The sequence below is a fragment of the Rhineura floridana genome, chromosome 4, assembly GCF_030035675.1.
Source record: "Rhineura floridana isolate rRhiFlo1 chromosome 4, rRhiFlo1.hap2, whole genome shotgun sequence".
NCBI lineage: Eukaryota > Metazoa > Chordata > Lepidosauria > Squamata > Rhineuridae > Rhineura > Rhineura floridana.
In genome coordinates, this window is record NC_084483.1 from 135745437 (window position 1) to 135766059 (window position 20623).

Sequence of the window (20623 nt, forward strand, 5' to 3'; positions counted from 1 at the left end):
GTCTCCCACTACTACTGCTACTCTTCTCGTTAAAGGGCATGGTTTCATTGCCTCTGCTTGACTGAGCTCCAGCCTCTCACTTGCTTCCATGTGGACTCTCCTCTAATTCTTCCTCTGCAGGTTGTCCTGCAGTCTCATCCTCAAGTGCCTGAAAGTGGTTCCATAGTTCCACCAGTGCAGGGTGTCTTCTAGCTCTTCTGCTCCCGTCACCCTTTTCCATGGAGTTTCCTCTACTTTGTTGTTCCTCTCCTCAACATTCTCCTCTTCTGCTTCAACATGCTGTTGTTCTTCCACCTCCTGTACTTCTCTTTGCTGCTGCTGTTCCAGCATTTTGTCTAAGAATTCTTTGACTTCTCTTATACTCTTGAGTGTGGCCACCCTCCACTCCAGGCCTCTCACTTTTTCTTCCAACAGTGTCACCAGCTTGCACTTATTATTTATTGTTGTTGTTGTTTATTTCTACCCTGCCTTTTGGCCAAAAGGCCCTCAAAGCGGCTTACAAAAAAACCACAAATATAAAAATACATCAATAAAAACAATACAATTTACAAAAAGCAACAGTTACAACTTCCAATAAAATACATTAACAAATCACAGAGCGAAAATCAGAAGGGTAGCAGTGAACTTTTTATTGCATGTGTACATCGTGGTGTTCTCAGGCAAGAAAACAAACATTGCACATACCTTGCAGGTCACCACCACTGGAGTGTCCTTTCCGTCCATAATTGCTATTACTTCCCCCCCCACTTGGAATGGCCTGTGCTTTGTCCTGCCGTCCTTGAAGGTTAACAGAAGAGTCCAACTGGTATGTGGCGCACAATACAAAAAAAAATTGTTAGGGACCTCCCCCTGCCGAATTCTACTGCCAAACTCCTGTTAGCTCTCCCTATTCTCTTGCTCTGATCACTTGCTCTCTGAGAGCTGGCTTGCTTGCATATCCTCTGGATCAGCTGGGACAGCTCTCTCTGCTCTGCTCTGCTCAGTTAGGAATCAGGAAACAGAATGAGCCCCCCAGCACACACACCTGTTGCTGGTTCCACTCAGCAGCTATCAGGCCACACCCCTTCAGTCACCAGCTATCAGGCCACACCCCTTCAGTCACCAGCTATCAGGCCACACCCCTTCAGTCACCAGCTATCAGGCCACACCCCTTCAGTCACCTACAGTTTCTACAGTTCAATACAGTAATACCTCAGTTAATGAATCCTCCAAGAACTAAGCTTTTAACAAAGGGTTTTTTAAAGGTGAAACTGACAAGCTTTGCTGTGGATAAATTTACAAACCTGTGCATTTGCTTTAAGGTGAAACTGACCAGCATGCCTGTTTGCTTTGCTGTGGATAAACTTTTATGCCTGTGCCTTGGCTTTGCTAAGGTGAAACTGACAAGCCTGCCTCTGCTTTGCATAAAGAGATTTCTTGCTTTCTCCCAGGGCTGGGGAGGGAAGGATCCAATCCAATCAGAGGAGCAGGAGGAGAGGAGAGGAGGGGAGGGGAGAGAAGAGGAGGGGAGGGGAGAGGAGAGGAGGGGAGAGGAGGGGAGGGGAGGGGGTGGGGTGGGGTACATGCCTGGTAGGCACCTTTTAAAGCTGCTGTTGAAGCTGCCCCACCATCTATGAGTGGGTGTGGGAACCTATCCTTACTTCTTTTCATGTTATTCCTATCTCTGGCACAAAAGTTTCTGTTAAAGAAGTAATGTCGAGTAACACATCTACTTTGTTAATAGAGGTATTACAGTACTAAATCAACTGTTGTAGAAGCTATTGTAGCAATAACACTGCTGTGGAAAAAACAACATTCACTGTATTTCACTGTAATTCCAAGCAGTGCTATATGAATGATGCATGTTTTCTTCCAGTGGCAGCAACAGTTTATTGAAAGCTCATATCGTCTTTTGGGTGAAGCAACTTCCAATTTTTAACAGTACTCTGTGGTGAAGTCATAAAACTATCAAAGCCTGAGGCTATTTAGGATTGGAATTTGCAGTCTAGGGCCTATCATTGGCAGTGGGCTTGAGAGTTCTCAAGTAATAAATAGTAGGTAAAGGTGCTGTAACTGTTGGTATAGCACAGTAGGGAGGAGAGTCTGGCTGGCAGTCCAGAGTCTGTGAGTTCAAATCCCCACTCGTGTCTCCTGGGTGTAAAGGGCCAGCTAAAGATCACCCAGGGACAGAGCTTGGAAAAGTTACTTTTTTGAACTGCAACTCCCATCAGCCCAATCCAGTGGCCATGCTGACGGGGGCTGATGGGAGCTGTAGTTTAAAAAAAGTAACTTTTCCATGCTCTGCTCAGGGGTTACATGCCCTGCCACCTGTGCAGCCGTGGGCAACCTGCATAGTCTCAAGGAGCCCAGTTGCCCCCCAGCTGGCAGTTGCAGACAAGGAAGGGGCTGGCTTGTGCAGCTGTGGCAAGCTGAGCAGGCCCTAGCCAGCTACCCTAATATAGGACTTATTTCAAAGTAAGATTGTAGCAGTGCAGAACAATCCCACTAGGGCAGGGGTGAGCAGCTATTACCATTTCCTTAAAGCCTGCCAGCTCATGGTAGCCAGGATGCAAGTGAGGCAAGCTTTTCTTTCTTTCTTTTTTGGGGGGGAGGGGCTACCTAACATTGCCTCCAATTAAATTCCCATTTTCAGGCAGGCATGGTTTCCACCTTTGGGGGAACATGTTAGGGAGACAAAGGAGCCTAGGAACAACATACATTCTTGGTAAGTCCCAACATGATTCCAAACTAAGTTATTTTCAGCCTAACCTCCAGTGGAGCCCTGCTGACAGATAGTTATGGTGGCAGAAAGCACCAGTGTTGTTTGGGGGGGGGACGGGACCTCTGGCTGTGAACCTCCCTTTCCATCTCTAGAGAGAGAGAGGTCTGCAATATCCTGTGACCCTGGGACATAGAATTGCAGCCTTAATGTTTTGCATGTAATTGAAATGAAATAAGAGCTTAAAGGGGATATACTGTCTAAGTGGTTTGAACAGTGCTGCCCCATGTTTATCAGAAAGCTTGCTAAAACAGACTTAGGGCTTGAATGCATATATCAAAAAACCAAATTATTGCAGGAGGTTGGCAACAAGCAGAAAGTACAAAATTAAAAGAAAACATTTAGAATTGGAGATATTTCAAACAGCACACAGATGACTGGCTATAGAGAGTTTTGATTCTTGAAAACCATTCCTGATTGGTTACCAATCCACATATAGCCTAGCCTGGCTAGCGTAATAGGTACTAAGCAGCTATCAAAAAGCTGCTGGTCATATTTATGTTGATGAAGGATGTACTTGGAACCCACCATTATAATGTAGAATTGTGCCCCTTTCTGTAACATTGTACCAAGATGAAAGAGTTTGCATAGCATTTCTTCTATTCTTATTTTTTCCCATTTTTACTATTATAAAATTATATTTTTTACAAAAAAGAAAAGTATGATTTAGGTAAGTTATTTCCTGAAGATATATTTCTGTATTTTCTAGCTAGTCTGCGGAATGCAGAAAGCACTACTGCTTCTGCATAATAGCACAAGCCAGATATTTTCTATCTGCTAGGATATTAGCATACGGTAAACAAGGTTTCAATGAGAAATGATATGCTTTAAATTAAGTTTTTAAAGAGCTTTTTACCATATACAAACATCTGGTTTTCAATGTTTCTCTTCCTGTATTACAGGTTTTGTTTAAGCTTCTCCTGGGCAGTGCTAAATTTGGGGAAGCTGCCTTATTTTTGTCAGTGTTAGCTGTCTTCAATATCCTTTTTGTTACCTGTATTCCTGTCATCCTTTACTTTACCAACGTTGAATACTGGAGTTCTTTTGATGCCATTCCTTGGGGAAGCATTTGTGGATTTTCAGTCCTATTATTGAGTAAGTAAACACTGTGTTACTAAAACCCTCCAATAATAGCAAACCCCACCACCCCTGGCCACCATAAGCAACTGGTTGGATAGAGGCTTGCCGAGTCAGACTGAAGTCCAAAGACCTTTCTGGTCCACCATCCTATTTCCCACAGTGGCCAAAACCACATTCCTATGGGATGCCCTCTTGCTGTTAATCCTCATGGACAGATATTCTGAGGCATACTGCTCTGATACTGGAGGTAGCATATAGCCATCATCACAAGTAACCACTAACAGCCTTATCCTCCATGAAAGTGTCTAATCCCTTTTTAAAACCATCTATGTTGGTGGGCAGCACATCTTGTGGTAGTAAATTCCATAATTTAATAATGCTCTGTGAAGTACTTTCTTTTGTCTGTTCTGAATCTCCCACCTTTAGTCAACTTTTTCAATACCCCAAATCAAATTTCATTCATTGTATATCTGCTGGAACTTTTTGTTTTTCTTTAAGAAATCAGTAATATCTGCAGCAGTCTTAACAGAATCAGTATGCTAACGTTTACCATCATGGAGTCACCATAAAAACAAATTTTGATCCGTAGAAAGTGTGTTCCCGTAAAATGTATGCCATTTGATTGCCTTGGGGTTTCCCTTTTGATACAGAAAGGGATGGCATTAATATTTAATAAATACATTCATCTAAGCCTGTCCCATAGTTGCAATTGGAAAAGAATATGTTGCTGAAGTGAGTCTGATGTGTATCCTCTGCAAGTTAATTTCTTTGTTATAAATATAGCTAGCATGGTCTAAGAAAAAGAAATCAGTGCAGTTTTGAAATGTTCAGTCCACCATCTTGATTCAAAATGGTGGCCAATTGTATACAAACTTGAAAAAAACTGCTCTTGATTTCAGGAACCATGATGCAAATTTTGGTTGTGATATCTTACATTTTGTTAAAGTAACCGCAGTTCAGTAAGTTCCAAATATATTATTGATGCCAGTACAATCACTGGTGTTTGAGGCTGCCATGTAGTTGAAGATGGTCCAGCAACCACAGTTAAGCTTCTACAGTGTCAAAACCTATGGTACTGAGGTAGCATTATCAGGCAGCAGAGAGCATTACATTGGAACACTTGTGTGGAATCTATGCAAAATCTGAAGGGCATTCTCATGATCATGGAACCAGATACACTGGTATTGCTTATTGTTCAAGTATTTGATAATAGCCTTTTGTAACTGGAATCTACCTGACATGTTTTTCTAGGTAAAAACTAATAAAAGGGCATGTTGTGCTGTATTATTCTATTGGGGTAAGGATTATTAAATAGGAGCAACACTGAAATCTGCAGCAGGATGAGTCCTTCAGCTTGGTTATATCTGGTTAGAAAGTACTTCATACTTATCTCGATGCAAAGATCCAGTCACAATGAAGTAGATAGCAATCTTAATGGCTTACACTCTATATTACCAATTCAGAGCTTCATGAGGGCTCCATGTGCAGTATCATGTGAAATGCATTCCTCATAAATTTGAAGGACAGGGTGCTGCATGTAAGAGTGCACATGTGAAGCGTCCCCTTTAAATGAAGTTAATGAACAGTAGTTCTGTCAGTAGTGCATGCACAGTAGTTCTGTATACATATTGGCATTTGTGTGCATACAAGAAACCTCTTTATTCAGGCACAATCAGAGAATTTAAATGCCATTTGTACTCTTTACACTTTTTACTAGCAAGTGTTCACATTGGTTGAAATGGAACTTCTTTCAGTGAAAAAGTTACACCTGTATAACTAAATGGGATTAGTTTTACATCTATGCTAACTCTAAAATGAAATGGTTTTATTTCTTATTTCAGCATTCAATATTTTATTAAATTTTGGGATTGCTATTACATATCCTACCTTGATATCTCTTGGAATTGTACTAAGTGTACCTGTAAATGCAGGTAAGAATTTTTTTTAAAAAATTAAACTATATGCACACGTTTGTCCAGACTAAACAACATTTGATTTATACTTCAGAATATGCATGATGGGCAGAGCAATCCAAATCATGGGAAGCCAAAGGAAGAGGGGCGGGGGCGGAGGAACCAGTGGAAAGCTTCACGGCTTCCCATTCGAGAGCTGCCTGGTTGTCTAAATGCCAGCTGAGTTGGGACCACATGCAGGGGACAGAAAAGCTGGACCCAGCTCCTACGAATACCCCTACTGGGGAGTAAGCACTCCCCATTGACCAACATGGAAATAATTTTACTCTATTGGCCAGCGGAAATCTTACCTGAATCAGGACTCGTGGGAGCACTCAATGCGAGGAGGATGGCATGGAATCTCCCCCAGCTCCTCCTCTGTCACACCCCTGGAATGCCCCATTTTCAGGCCTTCCACTGGCTTCTGCTGGGCTGGGCTTCCCCAGCAGATCCCTGGCTGAGCCAACAGGGTCCCAGTGGCACTGTGGCTCAGGTGGAGGGGCTTCTGCTGGTGGAGCCCGGCAGAGCCCAGCGGCACCAGAAGCCTGCCGGTTCAGCTGGGGGTCTGCCATATCTGCCACATCCCAGTTCCCACAGCCTGACGCAAATAAAAGTTGGAAAGCGCCCTTATACTTCAAGTGTAGGGGATAAATTGCATTCAAAATAGCAAGTAAGTTTGTTGTAATATATTTACTTTAGTTCTTATAACTGTATGTGAGTAATATAATTTGTGGTATTGGTCTTTAGATTAAAAAGTTGGCGTTTCAAAAGAGTTTGATTTCAAACACTGATCTCTAATTTTCTATGGGCACAAGATCTTGTGCATCTCCCATTCATTTCAATGCAGCTTGCACAGAAAAAAATCCTTGCTTGATTGGGCTTTATGCAGAGTGTGAAAGTGATGGTTTGAAATAGTAAAACCATTGATTACTAATTATCTGTTAATCATATTCAAGGAAATTCAGAATGACAGCCAATTCAGTAGACTACATGAGTCTGAAGAGAATGGCTGCAAGTTTGGGGGGGGGGCAGGGAGTGGAATCTATAAAGAATAAGCAGCTTAATAACCATCCTAAATGGCCAGTGGCTATTGGGACATACTCAATAAGATAAAGAGGAATTTGGTACTTTTGGTTGGAGCTTATGACAATCATGTTGTTTGTGTTGTATTCTTTAACACCCAGTGACAAATTGTTCAAGATTTCTGGGAGTGTGACAAGTTTCTCCTAGAAACTCGTTCAAATTAATTTTTTCACCTTCATTCAGTATGACTATGTTTTATAAAGTAAAATTACAATTCTGTTTAATAGAGTCAGAGATTCAAGGACCCAAAGATCAACTAATCCAATTCCCTGCCTATAAACAGAATTATTACACACAGGCCTTGTTACAAATCAGCCCTCACAATCCAGACCCCAATATGCTGCAAAAAAACAGGTGCACTGTACCAAGGTACAGTATTAGTATACAGCAATCCTTTCAAATGATTTGAAACAAAGTATATAAACCGCATGTCAATAGGAAAAAAACAAACCACACCTCTAGTCAACTTACTTGTTTTTAAGATGTATATCCCACACTTCATCATGTGTCAGTTTCATTTGATGGGTAAAAAAATGCAGCTCGCAGTGGTAGGTATTCTAGTCTACCTGAATGCAAGAAGCAAACGATCAAGAAAAGCATTATACCAGTAAGAATATCTGTGAAATTCTTTGCAGAAAATACTCATTAATGCTTAAGTCAGCTATCCAAAACTAACAGAGTAATCCAACTCAGGGGAAGCCACCATAAAGTTCTGTCACATCCAGTTGCCATTCAGAAGCCTCTGGGTTGGCTGAATGCCAGCTCAGCTGGGAGCTGCGCGCAGGGACCAGAATGTAAAACCCTGCTCTCCCACATACCCCTACCGGAGAGTAAGCCCTCTCCATTGACTTCTATTGCAGTTGTTTTCTTAGACCGATCTTTTTCCTGGTGTAAATTTTGCTTAGATTGGGACCTGCAGGTGTGCTTCAAAGTCCCCTTACCTTGGCCCTTCCCCTGACATATCCCGACATGCCCCTTTTCCAGGCCTTACACTGGCTCCATATGTGCTGACCTCAGCTGAGCCAATTGGGTCCAGCTGGGTCAGGCTGAGAGACTTGCACCAGTGTAGCCCAGCTGAGCCGGGCCCAGCTGGAGATGTATCACATCTAACTCCCCTCAGCCTGGTATAAATGCAAGTTGGATTGCACCCTAAGGTAACATCCGTATCATATATTTAATCTTCATGCAGACTTGTGGGGTACTTTTCAGCCTCAGGTGCACTTTTCATGGTGTAATGTATACATAAGTAGACCTACAGGGACATTGTCAAATTTTAATCTGTACAGTGTCCCCGAATTTCAGCCAGTTGCCACTTATCGTTTTCCTTCTGGAAACAGAAAACCACCTGGGGTCAAAATATACCCCAGCCAAAAGCCCTGGGGGCACATTTCTGCCTTTTATTGTGTGATTTACACGAGTAGGGCTACAGGGTTTTCCTTCTAGGATATTGTCACAAACTGTCACCCATAAAACAAGCTTAAATTTCAGCTAGTTACCACTTACTGTTTTCCTTTTTGATGCAAAAAACACCTGGGGTCAAAAATACCCCAGCCAAAAGCCCTGGGGGGGGGGAATTTCTGCCTTTAGTTGTACTTTACATATGAATAGACCCACAGGGTTGTCCTTCTAGGTTAGTGTCACGAACTGTCACCTGTACAACGTTCCCAAATTTCAGCCAGTTACCACTTAACCATTTTCCTTCTGCAAACAAAAAACCCAGTGGGGTTCAGAAAACCCCCTTTACCCAATATGCATGGAGAAGCGGCCAACATATACTGCTCAGAAAAATTCTACCTCCTCTGAAGAAGTGTTTTTTTGGCTCACGGTACTTTGGTAGTGTCAAGCCCCTTACGATGACCAAAAACAAAAAAGGTCTCTGGGGTACAAAGACCTTTCCATCCTTTCATTGGAAATCTCATAGGGGTCCAAATACCCCAAAGTCAGGCAGTGTGATTTTTTTGCCGGGTCTGCATGAGTAGTAAAGCACATGACTTCCCCAAAAGAATCCTGGGAACTATAGTTTGATAATGTTGCTGGGAATTGCAGCTCTGAGGGGGAACTAGAGTTCCCAAGATTCTATGGGGAAAGTCATGTGCCTTAATGTATGGTGTGGACATGACCTACACTGCAGCTCTCACTAACCACACTGATAATATATTTTAAAATCCGCAGCCCTTTGTTTTAACTTGGAGGTAAGCCCCAAGAAACTCAGTGGGTCTCGCTTTCAAATAAACATGCATAGGACTGGGCTGTAACACGCCAGAGTTAGAGCCACACAGCTAATTCCATGTACCCCAAATGGTTTTGGCTTCTTAAACAGCAGTTATTGAATTGAATTGAAACTTTATTTTTACCCCGCCCTTTTTCCAAACTGGAACTCAGGGTGGCTTACAAATAAAACTACATGTAGTTAAAAACATAGAAAAACATACAATTAAAATACAATTAAACTATGCACAACCTTAAAACCGTAAAAGGCACTTAAAAACTAAAAACAATTTAAAATAATACAGACAATAATATAAAACAATAAAACAAGCCTTGTAAAGCCCAATCCTAAACACCTTCTATCCCAAAAGCCTGTCGGAATAAAAAAGTCTTTACTTGCCGACGGAAGGATGGCAAGGAGGGGGCGATTCGTGCCTCCTTAGGAAGGGAGTTCCAGAACGTAGGAGCAGCCACTGAGAAGGCCCTTTCTCGCGTCCCGACCAATCGCACTTGCGAGGGTGTTGGGACTGAGAGAAGGGCCTCTCCTGAAGATCTCAGGGCCCGGGCAGGCTCGTATAGGGAGATACGGTCTGACAAATAGCCTGGACCTGGGCAGTATAGGGCTTTAAAGGTCAAAACCAACACTTTGAATTGTGACCGGAAACAAACTGGCAGCCAGTGGAGCTGTTGTAACAAGGGAGTTGTATGGTCCCTGTAACCAGCCCCTGTTAATACTCTGGCTGCAGCTCTTTGTACCAGTTTAAGTTTCCGAACAGTCTCCAAAGGCAGCCCCACGTAGAGCGTGTTACAGTAGTCTAAACGGGATGTAAGTTATGCTGCATAGGAAGCCATTTTGAAACTGAGTGGAGTGCGCAAACCAGTTTCTGATAGACACAAGACTTCTACTGTTCAAAGAGGAAAAAGAAGTCCCAAACCCCAATGGGCTAGTACATGCCCTTGGGCATGTCTGAACTAGTTATTTGTGTCCAGGTCTACAATACCACTGGTAATGTTGAATTTCATCAGTATTGTTTGGTTGCCTATTTGGAACTGAATTGAAATGCAGATTTTGCTATGTGATATTCTGTAAAATATGTGATGCTTTCTACCCTTTAACGATATTAGTTCAATGTTTCATACAGTTATTGATCACTACTCAAGAGACATTGAATTCAACAGTGTCCGGGTAATTGCCCTTGTCATCATTGGCTTGGGCTTCCTCCTTCTGCTTTTACCAGAGGAGTGGGATGAGTGGTTAATAAAGCTCCTCACTCGCCTCAAAGAACGAAAGAAGGAAGAGATACCAGAAGGAAACGGAGACATCATTTCAGGATTACAAAATAAAAGCAGGAGAACACGCCCATCCATGTCATCGTTCACACATTAATGTTTTTGTTTTTTATGGAAACTCTTAACATTATATGCTATAATTCATAGGTCTTTTCTTGCAAAGCACATATGCTCAGTACAATGTACATAGATGTACAGTTTTGATAACAGAGTCTGAGGCATTACGTTTCAGCATGTCCAAATAGCTTGCACCGTTTCACATCAGATGTTTCACTTGAGAGAACTTATTTAAAAAGACAAAAACATAACTTTTTAAATGAATGTAATGTATAGATGAATTATCTTTGATTATATTGTTTTAATGATAAGTCATCATGAGAAGCAGGGCATATATTTTGAACATTAAGTACTGAAGGACACATTGCACACTGTGATTTACAAATTATATATATGTAATGTGTGTATATATATATATATGTGTGTGTGTGTAGAGAGAGAAATGCTATACTGTCATAAGCTTATTTTTTACCAGAGCTGTACTCGATAAACATTTTCAAATAAACCAAAAGATTTTTTTCTGGGGGTAGGAAATGGGGGGGGGGGGAGATTGCTGTGTGAAGATTAGCACATTTGGTGCCAGAGCAAAAGCAAGGATAAAATGTTAAATTTTGCACTAAAGCACGAGGGCGAAAGCAATCAAGAGTACCAGGTCACCATCAGCCAGGAATTTCTCCTGTGAAAGCTGCATTGAAATGAATGGCAGATGTGCAAAAGCATGGGAAGCTGCTTCCTGCACAGTTACCTTGCACGCCTCTCATTCATCTCAGAAGAGTTTGTGCAGGAAAAGTTCTCAGAGGATTGTGCATCCAGTCTTTTAACTGTGCATGATTACTGGAATTCATGCTTAATCTCATACAAAGGAAAATTCAGTGCCTTCTACAGAATTCTAGTTCATTGTCTGTGTAGAAGTAGGTCATACTGCAAGTTTCTGTATTGGTCATTAAAACATGAAGAGTGTGTTCTGCAGACACAGTGCTCTTGAAACTCCCAAAGAAATCAATGAGTGCCTGCTACAAGCCACTGAAATGGGGAGTGCTGAACACTTGGGGACTTCAGGATCTTTTGCTAGGTCAGATTTGCTTCCCACTTAGATGAGCCTTGAGGTGGGACTCTCCTCCTGATCTGTATTTCTGTGAGTGAGGAGAGAACAAAGTCCTGTGTATAAGAACCTTGCTTAAAAACTAATAAAGTTAACAGCCACTTACAGAGAAACACAATTTATGATGTATATAGTAGGGGACTAAAAGGTGAAATGCCACTAGCTTTTATTACATTGCTGTGAGGTGTTTTTTTAAAGGACACACAAAATATTTACATCAAATCCAACACTTTTTACAAAACTTATAAGCACCCAGCTGTTTATTTCTACAATTTAGGTTTGCCATTAAATTTCTATCTGTGATAGACTATGTGATATGTACAAAGAAACAGGCAAAGGTTATAGTTTACTATTTTTGAAGTTTACATTGCTGCATACAAAATTTTAAAATGTTGCCATAACCTAATGGTACATGTTGTCTCTGGCAATTTTGTGTGTCAAATGAGGGTGGCATTCACTTCTCAACTTTTTATTGAATCAATTTCAGATTCAATTATCTGCTTGACAAAACTAATAAAACTACTAAAAGTTCATAACAAGTTAATGGCTTCTGCTTCACTTTCCTACCTTCTGATGAAATAACAGTGTTATGTTTACTAAGAAACATTTTGCTTGTGCAGAAGGGACAAAATAAAAGAAATGGGTAACACACCTGTATTATAATCCTGACAAAGACTTTCTCCAGTCTCAAGTACACTAATTTTGTTTACATCATGTATAAGTGGACCGAGCAATGTTTTGCTGGGCCATGGAGGCATACAGATCCTACCACATTCACAGCCCTGTCAGTTCTGTATGTGTCTTTTTTTTTTTTTTTACACTGTACTAACTCCAGGATGGCATAGTAGACAGGCCAAGATCAGGCACCTCTCCAGGGGCTCAACTAGTTTAGGATGAAGCAGAATCCCTACCCTACCTCTTTAACACCCCATTTTGAGTCCGTCCACTAGATCAGTGTTTTCTCCACCATGTTTATGAAGCTGCAGTGGGGGCCTCTGTAATGGCAGATCCCCCTCCTGCCGGTGGATGCCAACGGACAGGAATACCTACTGAATCTTAACCCCTTTCCATCAGCATAGATGGGGATTAGGACTGCAGCCTCAGCATTGCAAACACAATGGGATGCTTACAGCAGTCATTGTGCCTAACTTTTGCTACATTGTGCCCTGTAGGTTTTCAGTTCTAGAGGTCATCAATATGATTTCTCTGTTCATAGACTGCTGATCCAAAAACATACTTCCATCTTGGCATGACTCTGATCCTCTCCTTTTCTGGACATTCTAAAGGGAAAAAATTGGACATTCTAAAATAAGTAAGATTGCCATTCAATTATGGATAAACATGAATTATCTTGGGTCTTGAATTATAGGCTTTACAGCTGTAGAATATAAGGATGATAATTTTTGTAAAGAGTTAAATTTACTCTTTGTCCACCCTAACAAATTGTTCTCAGAATGTTCATGGTTGTGCAACCTTTAATATTTTTATTGCTTGGATTTGGGGATTCATTGGGGGTTTACAAAGGAATTTACAAACTGTTACAATGATTGAGTGTGATTCAGCCAAAATTAACCATTTTATGTTTCACTGATTTTCAGAGGGAGAGAAAATAAGCACAAACCCATTTATCAGATTATAAACCTTCAGCAATACTTATTTTGAAAACTTCCACTGTTCATTCATTCATTCATTCATTCATTCTATTTTTATGCCGCCTTTTGGCCAAAGGCCCTCAAGGCGGCTCACAAAAAAATAAAATAAACACAAATACAAAATACACATCAGAAAAGAATACAGTGCACAGAAATTCAAACAACAAAACATTAACATTGTTTAAAAAACAAGGTTCTTTACAGGCCTGGAGATAATCTGTCCTTAAAATGTAGCACTGCCACTCCAGGATTTTAGTCCTCAAACATTGAGCAGCTGTTGTAAAGGATTTGCTCACCAACACCATCTGATTCTTGCCCGAAATCATCGTCCGTAGACTTGAAGTATAACTTGTAGTTGGGCCAGTTGAGGAGCGCCTTAAAGTCGCCCAGTGTCACCCGCTCAGCCGGGATGAGCAGCTTCTCCTGGTTGTCCAGATGGTAGATGATCTTGGTGTCCACCACCGCTATTGCCACCGCTGCTCTTCGCGGAGGGCACCGCCGGCCGAGCCCGGGCCTTGCTGTCTGTAGCTCGGACGTCATGGCTGTCCTCGTTAGAAAAGCCCAGCAGCTGTTTTTCTTTTTCTGCTAAGTGAGACTCGAGAAAGGATGTTGGTCGAGAACTACCCTCCCAGTTGGCTCAGGGTCGCAAACTGTTGAAACGGAACAGTTTGTATTCAGGTTTTTTGAGAAAAGGACAGCAGGGAAAATGTTTAGTTCCAGCCTAACTATTCCATTGACAAGAAGAACAGGATACAAAAGGTTATGAGATCCATACTCAGAATATATGTCACAGATAGGGTGATCGCACATCACATTTTTTATGTTGCTGAGTGCTACATTTATCTCTTTATATGCTGCCACCAATATTTCACCAGCTTCAAGATATCAACACCAGTTATTTTAGAGGCCAAAACATGGCAAGAAATATTGGTTCACTGAAACTTGCCCAGGTTTGCTAAAACTAGAAATATAATCCCTTCCTACAGATGCCCTTCCCATTTATGGCCATATTGAAAGAAAAAAAGTATTTGAACAAGAACAAAAAAGCTAAAGGATTAGCTAATTATGTTCATGAAAATGTTCGTGAAAAACTCACCTGTCATGTCCAATACTGCAGCTCTTAAGTGCTGCTTATTCCCAAGGGGCTTTAGGGCTGTGGCTGTTTGGCCCATTTTCTACTCTGTAGCATAGCAACAGTTCAGTACAGGATCCAGTGCCAGAGTTATAGCACAATGACACACCTCAGCCCTCTGATTTGGAACTGTGGAGCAGCCTTCATTCTTCACTTGTACAATAGAATCAGTGATTGCTACAGTGCCAGTGCTCTGGAGAAGCCAATACACTGTGCAGCTGTGCTATACAAAGAGGGCAGAGAAGATCAAGATAGAGACAGATGCAGGTGAGAGCTGCAGCTGTATTCTAACAACAGTCACAGCAGTCAATTCCCAAGCATTAATACTACTTTGTACCTTCCAAACCACAACAACACTGTGCCATCAAAACTGTACTGGGAGAGAGAGCATCCTAATGTGATGGCATGGGAGTCTAAGATGCTATGCTCCATGCACAGTACAGAATGCCACTTTAGCTGCAGTAAAACAAGGCTTTCCTTGGGCTATTACAGCCAATAGGGGAAACCAGCATTGTGCTGAAAGAAATTGCAGCTAGTACTCACTAGTGTATAGGTAGTTTTCTATGGTAACAAGGATATCCTCAGTTTCTTACTATCTCAGAAGTTTTATAACATAATGAAGTTCCTGAGTTCCAAGTTATCTAAAAGACATTCTGGGCATGAAGACTGCCACTCAGCATGCTCCCTTACCAAAGTCATTTGCAGAGCTATACAATAGATACAAAAATGCATAGCATTCAGCTGGAAGATTTTAATGCTAATCAGATCAGAACATGATTATATCTACTGAAAGCTTACAGAAGTTTCCTAATGAATAGAAAACCCTAAAAAGTCTCCTAAATTCAAGTTTATTTAGATTAAAATGTACATGTTTTTTGTTGAAAACAGTATTTGGCAGCTTTTTAGCTGCCACCTTCAGAATAAACATGTAGTGAATCAGTAGACTTGCTTACAGTCAAATCACACGAAACGTAACAAATTAAACATATTTTCCACAAAGGCAAAATAGCCACCTAAAATATTTCCAACTACTACACAAACGTATTGCAAAGATCAATATAAACCAGATGTTTCATCCAAATGTAAACCTTAATGGGCAGTGTTTCTGTTTCATAGAGAGGGAATTATAAAGGACTGAAAGCAACTAAAACCAAAATTGCAAGTTGAAGTGGGAGGAAGTATTCCACTGATGATTTTGTATAATCATGAAGATACCTAATCAGGAAAACTAAAAGTGGTCATCTCAGCACATCTTAAATACCTTTCCCATCTTACCCCAAATACAACCAGTAATTTAGCTACATCACTTCAATGCATATATAGAAGGAGCATGCTATTGCTCAGTGGCAGTACATGTGCTTTGCATACAGAACATCACAGGTTTTAATACCCAGGATCTTTATAAGAGGTCTGGGAAAGACCTTAACCTTAGAACCTAGAGGGGTAGGCTGCCAACCAGAAAAGATAGTACTGAGCTAGACAGATGAATAGTCTGAAGTACAAAGCACCTTCATATTCAGAAGTCCCCCATAATGCATAGCTCGGGTCATGGAATATAAGTCTACAGTTAGTGTTACTAGGAGCTGGTTTTCTTTAAAAAATGTCAGCATCCACACTGCGAGGGAACTTTGCTTGCATTCACATGAACAAGAAGTATTAGGTTAGTGATATCCCAGGTATTCTATCATATCTATCTTGACGTTTTTGTTCCTTGTACAGATTTTCCATGATTCTTCTGAGAATAACCACAGTACATAAAAAGATGCCTTACAACAGGCCAGACTATTGTCAGTCCAATACTGTCAACTCTGACTGGATGCAAGATCTTCCCCATCACCTGCCACCTAAACCTTTTAACTGGAAGTTTGGAAATTAAAGATTTCTGCGTGTGTTCTACCACTGAGCTATGGTCCCTCTCCAAAAGGGCAAATGAATTAACTGAACCCTGGGATATATTTTGATTATATAAAAGATAAAAACTAATTATTAATAATAAACAGACCCATTCTTCCTTTGGAAGATCTCCTATCCATTAATTGAGAAGGTACATACCTCCTTAGCTTCATCATTGTTGTAGGATTTAATGGCAAACATGAACTGGGCCCATTCTGACCATTAGGGGATAATTTATATGGGAATATATTGGACTGATATTCTGATTGCAACAGAACAGTGTTGTTTTCAGGTAAATCATTACAGGGCAACTCATTCTGTGAGACAATGAAAGAAAAGAGACCAGAAAGAACAATCTCTTCCAGACAAGGGAACTTGTCTGTAGAATCTCCCATTCTGCAACTGTGCATTTTTTTTCCAACCAGTAAATAGCTACAGTGTTCCTTCAGGTTTATGCCCCACAAACAGCAAATTATGGACAAAGTGTATCTCCGCCATCCGAGTTTTCACAGACAGATAAGACAGAGAGCCATAAAACAACAAAAGATAGAAAAAGCAGATATTCGATTACAAGCAACAAACATATATGGTAAAAGTATGCCTTAGGAGTTCAAAAGTGACAGAGACCTGTAGTGTCTTACTGAAGGCTTTTGAGAATTAAAGCCATTCAGTATTTTTCAACATCTGCTCTTTTACCTAAATACTATTAAAGACCCAGACAGTTCAGAAATGTAGCTCCTTCATTCCCATAGAAACAAGAGTCATCATTTCTTATTGTGCCACTAGCAGAATGTAAAGGTGCTTGGGGCTTAAAGCTTGCTATTTTATAAATACAAAACTATGATCAGTCAAGCACAATTGATAAATTACTAGATATTGGTTGCTTTGGTTTGGAACAAGGCCAAAGGGTCATCACGTCCAGCCCCTGCCTCACAGTAAGGCCATCAACAGGTATCCCTCCACCTCCCCAAACTGTCATAATCCAATCCACAGAACTAGAAGCACAAAGCAGGAAACAAACTCCAACATCAAAATACCTGCAGAGCAGATAGATGCATTTGACGCTTATCTGTTGTTGTTGTTGTTATGTGCCTTCAAGTCAATTACGACTTATGGCGACCCTATGAATCAGTGACATCCAATAGCATCTGCTATAGACCACCTTGTTCAGATCTTGTAAGTTCAGGTCTGTGGCTTCCTTTATGGAATCAATCCATCTCTTGTTTGGCCTTCCTCTTTTTCTACTCCTATTTTTCCCAGCATTGTTGTCTTTTCTAGTGAATCATGTCTTCTTATTATGTGTCCAAAGTATGATAACCTCAGTTTCATCATTTTAGCTTCTAATGATCGTTCTCTTTTAATTTGTTCTAACGCTCAGTTATTTGACTTTTCCACGGTCCGTGGTATGCGCAAAGCTCTCCTCCAGCACCACATTTCAAATGAGTTTATTTTTCTCTTACCCACTTTTTTCACTGTCCAACTCTCATATCTATACATAGAGATCGGGAATACCATGGTCTGAATGATCCTGACTTTAGTGTTCAGTGATACATCTTTGCATTTGAGGACCTTTTCTAATTCTCTCATAGCTGTCCTCCCCAGCCCTAGCCTTCTTCTAATTTCTTGACTATTGTCTCCATTTTGGTTAATGACTTTGCTGAGGTATTGATAATCCTTGACAAGTTCAATGTCCTCATTGTCAACTTTAAAGTTACATAAATCTTCTGTTGTCATTACTTTAGTCTTTTTGACGTTCAGCTGTAGTCCTGCTTTTGTGCTTTCCTCTTTAACTTTCATCAGCATTCGTTTCAAATCATTACTGGTTTCTGCTAGTAGTATGGTATTGTCTGCATATCTTAAATTATTAATATTTCTCCCTCCAATTTTCACACCTCCTTCATCTTGGTCCAATCCCACTTTCCGTATGAAATGTTCTACGTCTATATTACACAAATAGAGTGATAAAATACACCCGTCTCACACCCTTTCCGATGGGGAACCAATCAGTTTCTCCATATTCTGTCCTTACAGTTGTCCAGAGTATAGGTTGCGCATCAGGACAATCAGATGCTGTGGCACCCCCATTTCTTTTACAGTATTCCATAGTTTTTCATGATCTACACAGTCAAAGGCTTTGTTGTAGTCTATAAAGCACAGGGTGATTCTCTTCTGAAATTCCTTGCTACGTTCCATTACCCAATGTATGTTTGCAATATGATCTCTGATGCCTCTTCCCTTTCTAAATCCATCTTGGACGTCTGGCATTTCTCGGTCCATATATGGTAAGAGCCTTTGTTGTAGAATCTTGAGCATTACTTGCATGGGATATTAAGGTTCAGTTATTGTCTCCTTATTTGTTCCCTGCTTTGTGCTTCTAGTTGTGTGGATTGGATTATGACATTTTGGGGAGGTGGAGGGATGCCTGTTGATGGCCTTACTGTGAAGCAGGGGCTGGATGTGATGACCCTTTGGCCTTCTGGGGAGACTCACGGAGTTGGGAGTTGGAGGTACTGCTTGGCAGTGGCTCCGCTCCTACTTGGTGGACCGTCTCCAGAAGGTAGGGCTTGGGGAGCACTGCTCGATACCCTGGACTCTCCATTGTGGAGTCCCACAGGGATCGCTTCTGTCCCCCATGCTTTTTAACATCTATATGAAGCCGCTGGACGCGGTCATCAGGAGTTTTGGAGTGCGTTGTCACCAGTATGCTGATGACACGCAACTCCATTTCTCTTTTTCATCCTCCTCAGGTGAGGCTGTTAATGTGCTGAACCGTTGCCTGGCCGCGATAATGGACTGGATGAGAGCTAATAAACTGAGGCTCAATCCTGACAAGACTGAGACGCTGTTGGTGGGTGCCTTCTCGGCCCAGATGGTGGATGTTCAACCTGTTCTGGATGGGGTTACACTCCCCTTGAAGGAACAGGTTCGTACCTTGGGGGTTCTTTTTGATCCATTCCTGTCTCTTGAGGCTCAGGTAGCCTCGTGGGACGGAATGCGTTCTACCACCTTCGGTTGGTAGCCCAGCTACGTCCCTATCTGGACAGCGACGACCTCGCCTCAGTTGTGCATGCTCTGGTAACCTCAAGATTGGATTACTGCAATGCGCTCTACATGGGGCTGCCTTTGAAAACAGTTCGGAAACTACAGGTAGTGCAAAACGCAGCAGCCAGACTGTTGACGAGGACCAGACGGTCCGCACATATAACACCTGTTCTGGCGCGTTTACACTGGCTACCTATCTGTTTCCAGGCCAAATTCAAAGTGCTAGTTTTGACTTATAAAGCCTTACACGGTGCGGGACCACAATACCTGGCGGAATGCCTCTCCCGATATGAACCTACCCGTTCACTACGTTCAACATCAAAGGCCCTCCTCCGAGTCCTGACTCACAGAGAAGCTCGGAGAGTTGTAACGAGATCTAGGGCCTTTTCAGTGGTGGCCCCTGAACTATGGAATAGTCCTTCCGATGAGGTGCGCCTGGCGCCTACACTTTCATCTTTTCAGCGCCAGGTTAAAAACCTTTTTATTTTCCCAGGCATTTTAACATATTTTATTGTTGTTTAATATATACCAGACTGTTAAATATTTAATATGTATGCTTTTAGTGTTTCTATTGTTATTTTATTATATTTTATTGTATTGTATTTTCTTTATGCTGTGCACCGCCCAGAGAGCCTTTGGCTTTGGGCGGTATAAAAATTGAATAATAAATAAATAAATAAATAAATAAAATTGTTCCAAACCAAAGCAACCAATATCTAGTAATTAATCAATTGTGCTTGACTGATCATAGTTTTGTATTTATAAAATAGCAACCTTTAAGCCCCAAGCACCTTTACATTCTACTAGTGGCACAGTAAGAAATGATGACTCTTGTTTCTATGGGAACGAAGGAGCTACATTTCATGACAGATGCTGTTGGAGGTCACTGATTCATAGGGTCACCATAAGTCATAATCGACTTGAAGGCACATAACAACAACAGGTGCTGCCACGCTAAAGGTCCATTTCCTATGTTGTGCAGAACGGACATTCTGATAAGATGGTATCTGCAGGAGGCCCTCACCTGCAGAGCACAGTGATCGACTGGGTATATAACGGGTAAGACGGTCTTTCAGGTATCCTGGTCCCAAGCTGTATAGGGCTTTGTACACCAAAACTAGAACCTTGAACTTGGCCCGGTAGCAAATGGGCAGCCAGTGCAATTCGTTCAGCAGCGGGGTGACATGTTGGTGATACCCTGCCCCACTGAGCAGTCTCGCTGCCGCATTTTGCACCAGCTGCAGCTTCCGGACCAACCTCAAGGGCAGCCCCACATAGAGCGCATTACAGTAATCCAGGCTAGAGGTTACCAGTGTGTGGACAACAGTGGTCAGGCTATCCTGGTCCAGAAACAGCCGCCGCTGTCTTATCAGC

The 20623-nt window shown here is 41.5% G+C and overlaps 1 protein-coding gene across 2 annotated transcripts in view; it reads left to right on the top strand.

Annotated features, from left to right (window-relative positions):
* The window catches only part of SLC35F3 (solute carrier family 35 member F3), a 246238-nt gene extending 235770 nt beyond the window's left edge, over window positions 1–10468 (top strand). For both annotated transcript variants that reach the window (XM_061624518.1, XM_061624519.1), the window contains 3 exons: window positions 3661–3853; window positions 5680–5769; window positions 10224–10468. In XM_061624518.1, coding sequence (XP_061480502.1) covers window positions 3661–3853; window positions 5680–5769; window positions 10224–10468 — 528 coding nt within the window. The remainder of the gene's footprint in view (window positions 1–3660; window positions 3854–5679; window positions 5770–10223) is intronic.
* The last annotated feature ends 10155 nt before the right edge of the window (window positions 10469–20623 follow it).